Below are 12,500 nucleotides of genomic sequence, written 5' to 3' on the forward strand. Positions count from 1 at the left end.
CCGAGCGCTGCTGTTGTTGCAGGTAGCTCACTGCTCTGGATTAGTGTGTGCTTCACCTCACTGTGTGCTGAGCAGGGCTAAAAATTCATTTTTCAAAATGGGGGGGGGGAATTCCCCCCTTAGGTTATTCATGTAGGGGGGATTTACACAATTTGGGGGGGGGGGTCGATTCTGATACCAAGTCAAGAATTGCGATTTCGATACTTCTTCGATACTTTTTTAAAAAATGTGTTTGATTTTGGGGCCCCCAACACCCTGACGTCATCAGTAATCAGTATACTGTAGTGGGATCATTCACAACAGTGGACATTCTAGATTCTGCTTGACTCTCTCCACACACACAATGTTAAATTCATATAGAGTGTATTTAGTTAATAATGCTTTTTTTTTTTTTTATGTATAGCATTTTACTAGTAATTACTAGTAGCTAAACATATTTAGTAATTTGAATGCTTCATATTGACGTTTAAACTATACACTTAGGCATGTCTTTAATGTGGTGTGTAGGTCTAATTGAGTGCACATTGGTGATGAGCATATATATCTATGGGTGATGAGTAGGTGGTAATTGAGTGCCTGTCACTTTAAGAAATACGTGAGAGTAATTAGCCTCCCTTCAGCCTGAATGTTTTAGGCTAGTCGCTAGTGATTAAAAGTTGTGCATAGTGCATAAGGTTATGTGTTTGCAATTCATTATGTTTTCTATGTCATTAGATAAAATAAATGTTAAAAAACTAACAAGTCGAAGACAATCTTTCTGGGATCAAGTGTTGACGTGACCTGAGCTAGCAGGATAGTTACCAAGGAGCTCCTTCCAGATTTAAAAGTTTGCCATGGTTATGAGCCATTTTAAAAGCATAAAGTGTCTCTCTCTCTCTCTCTCTCTCTCTCTCTCTCTCTCTCCCCGTGTGTGTGCGTCTGCATGAAGCTATGTTCAATTCAACTCGGTAGTTGATCCCTCCAGTCAATAGCACCTCATTCACGCCACTTCATGATTAGATTAACGTCATCAGACAGGCTGTAAAAGTGTATGCAGGACTTTTCTCGCATTATGATGGCTAGAGTTGCGGGACTTGGAACAAATTATGCGCAGTACCTGCAATCCCGCAGTGAAATTTAAGCCCTGGCTGAATGTGTTTCACCAATTCACGGATTGGAATAAATGCAGAGACCAAATTTCCCTCACAGGATCAAAAGAGTAAATATACTTATACTATACATACACACACACACACACACACACACACACATATATATATACCACACATTCACACACTCACACATATATACCACACATTCACACACACACATACCACACACACATACCACACACACACACACACACACACACACACACACACATACACACACTCTCACACACACTTCCCAAGATGTTCATGCACATCCACTCACTCCAACAGCCCTCTCCTTCTCTGTCCTTTCCTCTCTCCTTTATCTCTCCTCATTTTCTCTCCTTCTTTCATTTTCTCTCCTTCTTTCATTTTCTCTCCTTTATCTCGTTTTCTCTTTCTCTCCATCTCCAGCTCATCTAGCTCCAGTGTTGTAGCTGTCAGATTCTTTTTTACAGCTTTCATTTCCTGCGCGTGTGCGCGGGGAAAACAGGACCTTGTAGGTCTGTGATAAGACCATGTCTGAGATACATACATGCACACACACACACACACATGAATTAAGAGGACAACATAAACATTTTACACACCCTGAACAGACATACATCTGTCTTGTGTTTTTTTCTGGAGTTGTGCTGCTGGCAATTTGTGCATATGCAGTGTGTGTGTGCATGTGTGCCTGGGTCACCTACAGTACAGTCCCTTTTTGTGACCGTACAAATTTGTGACCGTCTAAAATTCTGAACTTTAAGGCCTTAAATTTCATTTAGTCAGGTCTAAAAAAGGTTTTACCCTCGTTCATTTCCAGAAACGCTGGCTGCAGGAAGTTATTACAAAGTAGCAAAAAAGTATCCAGTCGTAGTACTAGCCTGCAAAGCGGAGCTCTAGCGTCTTTGCTACAATTGTAACAAAACTAGCAGAACGCTGCCCTCAGAACAAACCCCAGTGTGTTGTTTCTTTCTGGGGGATATTGGCGAAATACGTCTAGAGGTACCTAGCTCCAGGTACGAGGCTCGCTGCAAACTTTGCAAAAAATCTATTCTATTAGGGACTCTGGGTGTGAAGGCGCTGGAGTCGCACGCCAGAGCGGAGAAACATAAGCTAGCCGCAAAATGCCTTCGGCAGACTCGGCCAATTAGCCTGTTTTCATTTTGGGCCTAAGGTTTTGGCCATTTCGCATGTGACACAGATGTTTTTCTTTGAGTATACTACAAGTGAGCAATGTCAAAATCAGGTGGGTTGTAGTTGTTGGGTGTGGAAGGTTACTGATGTGATTGCTTTATCTGTAAATTAAATGAATGCTTTTTCAATGACTGAACTGGTTGAAATAATGATTTTTTTCAGAATGTTTTGAATTTGTTTTTGGTAATGCGTCGTATAGGTCTTAAATTTCAATCTTTATGGTCTTAAAATGTCTTATAAAGATCTTACATTTGACTTACTGAAACGTGCAAGACCCCTGTCTCTCCCTGGTCCCCCTCCTCACACACCCTGTACACACACTCTCTCTGTCATGCCCCCCCACACCCTGTACACACACTCTTTCTCAGTCATGCCCCCCACACACCCTGTACACACACTCTCTCAGTCATGCCCCCCCACACACCCTGTACACACACTCTCTCCATCATGCCCCCCCACACACCCTGTACACACACACTCTCTCCATCATGCCCCCCCACCGGTCTCACACCCACACTCCCTTTATCTTCTAACAAGCCGTTGCCACGGAGCTCTCGAAGACCGGAGAGGAGAACGCCAGTAATGGAGCAGCCAGATGAGAAAGATACACACGCACGCACACACACACACACACACACAGAGGCATGAGGTGACCCACACAGACTCACATTTCTGCCACAGGTGACATCCTGATCATTAGGATTCCTGGAGGCTGGACCTGGGTGCCATGGAGCACACACAAACAGAGAAAGCACAATGGAGGCAAAATCCAGCAGTTAAACTTCTAAAAAGAGAGTGTAGGAAGACTGAAAGAAAATGGCGTAAATACAAACTTCAGATCCACTATGAAATCCATAAAGAGATGCTCCGCACATATAACTCTGAAATATGCAAAGCAAGACAGTCCTTTCTTTCTAACATTATCAATAGAAGTTCAAATAACACTCGTATTCTATTTTTAACTGTTGATAAATTAACAAATCCCCCCTCACAATTAGCGTCTGAACTTCTCTCAACTAATAAATGCAACGAGTTTTCATCTTTTTTTAAAGGTAAAATTGACAAAATCAGACTCCACATATCTGCTCAATTACAAATTCAACAACTTGAACTTCCAGCAACAAACAGAGGGGAACTAAACTTAATGTCAGAGTTCAGCTTGATAGACTACTGAAACACTTAAAAAGCGGTACAGAATCTCAGCTCTTCCACATGTGTCTTAGACACTGCCTACCAATTTCTTCAAAACTGTTTTTCATCTCATAGCGGCGGATGTCCTTCAAATTGTAAATGTATCACTGCTGTCTGGCACTTTTCCTAAGTGACTGAAAACAGCTGTTGTAAAGCCACTTCTCAAGAAGAATAACCTGGATGCCTCCATGCTAAACAATTACAGGCCCATATCCAATCTACCTTTTATTGGCAAAATTATTGAAAAAGTAGTCTTTAATCAATTAACCACCTTCCTAACATCAAATGGGTATTTTGATTACTTTCAGTCTGGTTTTCGGGCAAATCACAGCACTGAAACAGCTCTCATTAAAGTTTCCAATGACATACGCCAGATTCAGGTAAAACATCAGTCCTAGTGCTACTAGACCTTAGTGCAGCATTTGACACTGTTGATCACAATATTTTACTACACAGACTAGAACACTGGGTTGGATTTACAGGCATAGTTATCAGCTGGCTAAAATCATATCTACAAGAAAGGAGCTTCTTTGTTGCCATCCGAACTGTACCTCAACACCAACGTCCTTGACCTGTGGTGTTCCCCAGGGTCGGGCCACTATTATTCAACCTCTATATGCTCCCACTTGGACAAATCATCCAAAATAACTTGATTTCATATCATAGCTATGCAGATGACGCACAAAATTACTTAGCTCTGTCATGTGCTCATCTGTTTACTATGGTCCTCTTGAATCTATGTGTCAGTGTATAGAACAAATCAACACCTGGATGTGTCAATTTTCTTCAGCTGAACAAAGAAAAAACTGAAGTGATTTATATTTGGTAAAAAGGAGGAAAGACTCCAAGACTACCACTCTCCTTGACACAAAAGGGTTGAAGGCAAAGAATACAGTTAAAAATCTTGGTGTATTAATTGACAGTGATCTAAATTTCAACAGCCACATGAAAGCGACAACTAAATCAGCTTTTTACCACCTCAAAAATATTGCCAGACTCAGAAGGCTGATGTCAAAAATGATGACCATGCATTTATCTCCAGCGGGTTGATTACTGCAATGGACTGTTCACAGGCCTTCCTAAAAAGACTATTAAACAGCTTCAGATGATACAAAATGCAGCAGCTAGGATTCTATCAAAACTAAAAGAACTGACCACATTACTCCAATTCTTAAGTCCTTGCACTGGCTTCCAGTAAGTCAGAGAATTAACTTTAAAGCTCTATTGCTTGTTTATGAATCAGTAAATGGAGCAGGACCTAAATACCTGTCAGACATGCTTCAGCAGTACACACCTTCTCGTCCTCTCAGGTCCCAGGTGAAAAATCTGCTAATAAAACCTACTGTTAGAACTAAACATGGTGAAGCAGCTTTTAGCTGCTATGCGGCTCAGCTGTGGAATCAACTTTCGGATGACATCAAAAAGGCCCCAACTGTAGCCAGTTTTAAATCTAGACTTAAGACCAAACTGTTCTCAGAGGCTTTCTGCTAACTGCTGAGTTGAATCTCCCTTAATTATTCTACTTTATCTTTTATTACTTTTTTTTACTACTTTTGCCTTTGTTTTTTGCTTACTAATTATCCTTTATTTTTAAATTATTTTACCTTGTGTTTTATGTTTTCCTCTTATTACGATCTTTACCTTTTAACTATTCTTTGACTATATTGCCTCTCTATGCTTTTTATTTGTTATTGTTTGGTTTTGTTTATGTAAAGCACATTGAATGACCTATGTGTATGAAATGCGCTATATAAATAAACTTGACTTGACACACACACACTCAATCACTTACTGACTTACTCACTTACAGTATTTCTCTGGTTCTGTTTCTTTCTATGCGAATCTCCGTATCTCAGGTTTGCAAATTATTAAGTTATTTTTATCTCTCTCTCTCAGAATAGTTTGTCAGCTGCGTTTGTATATGACTCCATATTTAGAATGGCATTATTGCAGTAGGGAACGCCAAATTGGTAGGCCTATTTATTTTTAATTCAAGTCATTAGAATTGCTAATTGTAATAACGTTGTCTTAGGGATTTAATGTCCGACTGTCATAATTGTTCAGCCAGCCATAATGTCTGCTGTGATTAAGCACTTCCATTCTCTCTCTCTCTCTCTCTCTCTCTCTCTCTCTCTCTCTCTCTCTCTCTCTCTCTCTCTCTCTCTCTCTCTCTCTCTCTCTCTCTCTCTCTCTCTCTCTCTCTCTCTCTCTCTCTCTCTCTCTCTCTCTCTCTCTGTGTGTGTGTGTGTACATATTTAGACAGGAGTTGTGAGAATTGTTGTGTGTGTAGAATGTGAAGAGGAGGAGGTTGGGAGGATTCTCACACACACAAGAGAATTAGAGGGGTTACCTAGAGCTGTGTGTGCTTGTCTGTGTGTGTTTTGTGTTTGAAGAAAATCTGGAAACATGAAACTGGAAGTCTGGAAATTCTTATATGACGTCATAAAATGACATCATACTGCTAGGAAGAGCTCCGCCCACTCTGGAAAACCCCACCAGCCCCCTGCCCAGAACTACCCAGAAACCATCCACACACACACACACACTCTCACTCCCTCTCCTCTAAGTAGGGCACTGTTTGAAGAGAGAGAGATGAGGCATGTTCTGTATTTCTCTGTTCTTCTGTCTTGATCTGTGTCTTGTGTCTGTTTCATTCTCTTTCTCTGTCAGTTCATCAAAGAGTGGAGTTTATTTAAATGCTCAGACCGCGCAGACAGCTCATGCTCTACATACACACACACACACACACACACACACAGGCTTGTGTTCTGCTTTGTCAGCACTTGGCACAAAAACACATTCAGTGAAAGCAACTCCCCCTAGCCAGCTCTTCTCCTGCTCTCTTTCTCTCTCTCTCTCTCTCACTCACACACACACACACACTCACTCACTCCCATCTCCTGATGCTTCCCAAAACACACCCCTCATGCTCACACTCTCCACCCCTCTCCTGGGATTGGCTGCTAGCTGCTAAGGGGGAGGGGCCTACTACACAAATAGTTGAGGTTTCATATGTGTGAGTGTTTGTGTTATCGTTATTTGTTGTTATAGTAGAGCAGGTAGCCATTAATGTAGAGCTTGAATCCATATGAGCATCTACTGTATAGACAATCGCTCATCACTCCTAGCCTGGAGATTCCAGACCCTGGTAATATAGAGAGAGATTAAGGGTCTGGCCACGAATAATGTAATGGCCCAACTCGAGGGGCGGCACCAAGTGTGCATTTGAAAATCACACTGCATGCAATTGGATAACACAATACGACCAATGTTTACTGACTGATTCTGGACTTTGACGCAATTGGATAACACTACGACTGTCATTTGTTTAGCTCGCCTTTGGCCCGCCTATATCAGATACACCGATGCGATTGGCTCCCCGTGATACAAGTGGCAAAAGTAACGTGCATCATTACTCATTGGCAGAGTGTCTGGCAGAGACAATTCAAATTGTGCTCTCGCGAGAACTCTGGATTTCCAGGGTACAACACTCCTGTCTTGGCTTTAATAGTAGGAAGATGAAAGATACTAAAGCAAAGGAACGTTCCGGCATTGGTTCTAGGTTCTATCTGAGACTCTACAAGCCGCTGCGGACCCTTCACATGGAGAGCTGTAGTGGACCCTTCCATATGACATGGAGAGCTGTAGTGCTACTAGACCCTTCCATATGACCTGGAGAGCTGTAGTGCTACTAGACCCTTCCATATGACATGGAGAGCTGTAGTGGCCCCTTCCATATGACATGGAGAGCTGTAGTGGACCCTTATGACATGGACAGCTGTAGTGGACCCTTCCATATGACATGGAGAGCTGTAGTGGACCCTTCCATATGACATGGAGAGCTGTAGTGGACCCTTCCATATGACATGGAGAGCTGTAGTGCTACTAGACCCTTCCATATGACATGGACAGCTGTAGTGGACCCTTCCATATGACATGGAGAGCTGTAGTGCTACTAGACCCTCTCCAGTCAAACGCAGTCTTGCAAACACTTGCTCAACCTTCCAATCAGCTGTATGTGCCGTTAGTTTCTTTGTTTTGCGTGGTACGCTGATATTCTGCGTGTGTTTGCGTGCGTGTGCATGTGTGTTTGTGTTGTCCATACCCTCCCAGTGGCCTAAATCAGCTTGACCTTTGACCTTGATGATTACTGAGGTCAGGTGCAATAGGGGAGGCAGCTGATTAACATGCTGTGTGCTGTGTGTGTTTTTTTTGTGTGCGTGTGTGCGCGTGTGTGCGTGTGTGTGGTGTGTGTGTGTGTGTGCTCGTGGCGTGTGTGCGCGTGTGTGTGGTGTGTGTGTGCGTGCGCGTGTGCGTGTGTGTGTGCGTGTGTGTGTGTGTGTGATGGTGTGTGTGTGTGTGTGTGTGTGTGTGGTCCAGGCCGGGGCTGGTGTTGTGTAGCGCGGTGAGCGGAGCGTTGCCATGGAGCCCAGCAGCTGGAGCGGAAGTGAGGGCCAGGAGGAGGACCTGGAGCGTCTGAGCGACTCGGCCGACAAGCCCACAGACGGCGACGCCGAGGGCGTGTGGTCGCCCGACATCGAGCAGAGCTTCCAGGAGGCTCTCGCCATCTACCCGCCCTGCGGACGCCGCAAGATCATCCTCTCCGACGAGGGCAAGATGTACGGTGAGTCCCGTGTGTGTGTGTGTGTGTACGCTCGTGTGTGTGTGTGTGTGTGTACGCTAGGGGTGGGCGATATATATATCGTCTGCGATAATATCGTGATTGTTGTTTTAAGGATGAGCAAATTCATATTATCAAGTATTTAAATTACTTCTGGGGAAAAAACAATCGAAATCACGAATTGAAACCCCATACATTCACTAAATCAAGGAGGTGTATGCGAGGGAAGCCCCTGGCTGCAGCAGAGCAAGTGTCACATGATCGCTGGGTCCACGTTGTCACACGCACGCCTAATGTTTATTTTGTGCAGCGAGACGTACTTGGGATTTTGTGCAGCTACTTCTGTTCAAGTAGCATCGATGAGACAGTCACGTTTTTTCCTACATGGTATATGGGGAGAAAACATTAGCCTTTGAGTATTTTAATAGTCAGTTGTAAACAAAGAACTCTTCTCATGTAACCCTTTTATAACCCTGAAGATCTAAATATCTATGTTTATCGATTATGCTAACCGTTAGCATCTCTATGGGATTTCTCATATACATTAGCCATAAGCTAACACATTAGTTTCTATTCTGTAACTTGAAATGCTACTTGCTCTTAAACAAAACATCGAAGGAAATAACTGAGATGTACTCTGATGGTCTGCTTCGTTTTACAGTGAATCCTAAGTAAAGGTTTTTGAAAGGAACTTTTTCTTGGGAAACTGTTAGGCCTATTCATCTTCTCTAATGTAGCTGGCTAGACCATGTCATTGCCACACACAAGTGGGGGCAGAATTGGAAATGTGTCATAGAGTGACATGCATTGGTTGATTCGGTTAAAAAGTCACAGGTTAGGTTATTGGTTATTATTGTATTGATGCTATTCATAAATAATGAGCTTTTTAAAGGATTTCGACTAATTATCGTTATCAATAAAATCACAAAAATATTGAGATTATTTTTTGTCCATATCGCCCACCCCTAGTGCGTGTGTGTCTGTGCGTGTGTGTGCGTGTGCGTGTGTGTGTGCGTGTGTGTGTGTGTGCTCATATCCAGATGGCTTTACAACCAGCAGCTGTACCTCCAGCCTTCCTCCATCTCAGAGAGGGTGCTTTCTCTCTTCCCTCATTTCTCTCTTTTCCCCCCTCCCCTTCCCTCTACCTTTCACTGTGTGTGTGGCATGTGTGTCTGTGTGTTTGCATGTATGTCTTTGTGTGTGCGTGTGTCGGTGTGCGTGGGTGCGTGTGTGTGTGTGTGCATAGAGTGGTGTAGGTCAGCAGCACCAGATGTTGGGGTGTCAGGTTGCGTGTTTACTCTTCAGAGTTCCTCTCTCAAATTGCAGCTGAACACTGCGCCTCTGTGTGTGTGTGTGGCTGTGTATGTGTCTATTGTTAGAGTGGGTAAGTGTGTGTGTGTGTGTGTATGTGTCCATTGTTAGAGTGGGTGTGTGTGTGTGTGTGTGTGTTTGTAGCTGTGACCGTGAGCTTTGCCATCTAGGTCATTTGGACTGTGCGTGTATATGTGAGACTCCTGACAACACTATTATATCCGGAAAAGAGCTGCAGGCATCAGAGCCCCACACACACACACTTTCTCTCTCACACACAATTTGTGCTGACCTCCTTGCAGTGCTAAGCTTGCTTTTGTGCCAGTTTCAGTTTGGCAACACCAAAAGAGCTGCAGGCATCAGAGCCCCACACACACACACTTTCTCTCTCACACACAATTTGTGCTGACCTCCTTGCAGTGCTAAGCTTGCTTTTGTGCCAGTTTCAGTTTGGCAACACCAAAAGAGCTGCAGGCATCAGAGCCCCACACACACACACTTTCTCTCTCACACACAATTTGTGCTGACCTCCTTGCAGTGCTAAGCTTGCTTTTGTGCCAGTTTCAGTTTGGCAACACCAAAAGAGCTGCAGGCATCAGAGCCCCACACACACACACACTTTCTCTCTCACACACAATTTGTGCTGACCTCCTTGCAGTGCTAAGCTTGCTTTTGTGCCAGTTTCAGTTTGGCAACACCAAAAGAGCTGCAGGCATCAGAGCCCCACACACACACACACATTCACATCCCTCTTATGTCTTCAAATGGTCCTGACTTTGATTCTCTTCAAATACACATATACACACCGTAACTACTACCTTCATACACACACACACACACACACACACACACACACACTTTCTCTCTCTCACACACAATTTGTGCTGACCTCCTTGCAGTGCTAAGCTTGCTTTTGTGCCAGTTTCAGTTTGGCAACACCAAAAGAGCTGCAGGCATCAGAGCCCCACACACACACACACTTACTTTCTCTCTCTCTCTAGGGCTGGGACAACGCGTCGAGGTAATCGATGACGTCGACGCAAAAAATACGTTGACGCAAAACGTCAACCAAAAAACCGGCCACCACACATTGATGTTCTATGTTGTAGGCCTACTATTTAAATTAAAGATAAGATAAAATAATTTCATTGAGCTGCACTTTTTACTCACACAGCCTTTCCTCCCCCCGCCCGCTCTCTCTCGTAACGAGCCCGCTGCTCCTCCTCTGCATGTGCATTTAACAAAATATTCACGATTGTTGAAGGATTGTTGTTGCCACATAGAAACACTGCATAGAACACAGTGGGCTAAATTGCTATTAAATCCGCTTAGCATCGTGACCATGCTGCGCAAATTTGTTAAAAACTGCTGCATTAAAGTTAAAGTAAACTCTGCTAAGGTCTTATCACAACATAGTACATTGAGGAGACTAAACTAAGTTAAGTTACAGTATGCAATCAAGCAGTATCTCAAAGCTAACGTTAGAATACTGTTTGGATGTCAAGTTTAGCATGGTTACTTGCAGCTGCTTGTATTCGTTACTCATGCAGGGCTTATTTTATTGACTCTGAATGTTTGCAAAATCCCGATGTAAATGGAAAAGTATTTTCCAAGACTCAAAAGTGCTTGTCCAAAGGAGAAGTACGAACCAATATTTGAACTAACTACGTTATGAATTGCATCCACACATTAGCAGCCTTTTAACTGTGTTAATGTTAATTGCAAGGATTCCCACACGAACGTCTTAAAATGACAGGAACTCAATTAGACATACACTAGCCTACTGAACTTTATTGAAAGCTACCTCTGACTAAGAATGCATTACTTTGCACTTGTATAGTCTTTTATTTTGGAATCTTAAGAGCAATAAACATATATTGCAATGTTAAAGAAGTCATGTTTTTTCATTCAGATATGTAAATAAACATGTATAAGTTGCTATTAGTGAATTAATGGGGAGATAATCGAATCAAATCGAAATCGAATCAGACTGAAAAAATTAATCGTTAGATTAATCGATGCATCGAAAAAATAATCGCTAGATTAATCGTTTATCCCAGCCCTATCTCTCTCTCTCACACACACACACACACACACACACACACTGCTCCAGCTAAAAAGGAGGGAAATTTAACTTGATGTCAGAGTTCTGCTTGATAGACATATGAAAAAATGGTACAGAATCTCAGTTCTTATCACATGTGGCTTAGACACTCCATCACTGCCTGCCAATTTCTTCATAACTGTTTTTCACCTTATAGCTGCAGATGTCCTTCACATTGTAAATGTCTGGCACCTTTCCTAAGTCCCTGAAAACAGCTGTTTTAAAGCCACTTCTCAAGAAGAATAACCTGGATGTCTCCATGCTAAGCAATTACAGGCCCACACCCAATCTACCTTTTATTGGCAAAATGATTGAAAAAGTAGTTATTAATCAACTTTGCATCTTCCTAACATCAAATGGGTATTTTGATTACTTTCAGTCTGGTTTTCGGGTAAATCACAGCACTGAAACAGCTCTTATTAAGGTTTTAATAACAGTGATATAAATTTCATCAGCCACATGAAAGCAACAACTAATAACTTTTACCACCTCAAAAACATTGCCAAACTTAGATGGGCTGATGTCAAAACATGATTTAGAAAAACTAATTCATGCCTTTATCTCCCAAAGTGTTTATTACTGCAATGGGCTTTTCACAGGCCTTCCTAAAAAGACTATCAAACAGCTTCAGGTGATACAAAAGCAGCAGTTAGGATATATGATGCAGTATATATGTCACAGCTGCTGTTTGTTTACAAAGTGTATGCATTATGTAGGCTAAAGAAGAAAAATCTATTGTGCGTAGGCTAATACTTGAAGTAGTCACGTAAGTGCGCACTTGAAATTGACCTACAGTATTTGTGTGTGCTTCGAATAAACACATTTATCTGTTTTCAACGTTATGTAGCAGAATTTCTTGGCTATGGAACCCCAAATCTGGTTTGCGTTGGAGAGAGAGAGCATGCACGAACTTTATGGTACCAGCCAATTCAGTAGGCTAACTCAAGACTTCAAGGCCATC

The 12,500-nt window shown here is 42.6% G+C and overlaps 1 protein-coding gene across 9 annotated transcripts in view; it reads left to right on the forward strand.

Annotated features, from left to right (window-relative positions):
- The window catches only part of LOC125286045 (transcriptional enhancer factor TEF-1-like), a 58,716-nt gene that overhangs the window by 9,460 nt on the left and 36,756 nt on the right, over positions 1-12,500 (forward strand). For 8 of the 9 annotated variants that reach the window (XM_048230716.1, XM_048230718.1, XM_048230719.1 and 5 more), the window contains exon 3: positions 7,884-8,127. In XM_048230716.1, the coding sequence (XP_048086673.1) occupies positions 7,926-8,127 (202 nt within the window). In that variant the 5' untranslated portion in view covers positions 7,884-7,925. Of the gene's footprint in view, positions 1-7,874; positions 8,128-12,500 lie in introns of all 9 variants that reach the window. The other variant, XM_048230717.1, reaches the window with a different exon arrangement.

Source organism: Alosa alosa, chromosome 21 (assembly GCF_017589495.1).
Source record: "Alosa alosa isolate M-15738 ecotype Scorff River chromosome 21, AALO_Geno_1.1, whole genome shotgun sequence".
NCBI classification, from domain to species: domain Eukaryota; kingdom Metazoa; phylum Chordata; class Actinopteri; order Clupeiformes; family Clupeidae; genus Alosa; species Alosa alosa.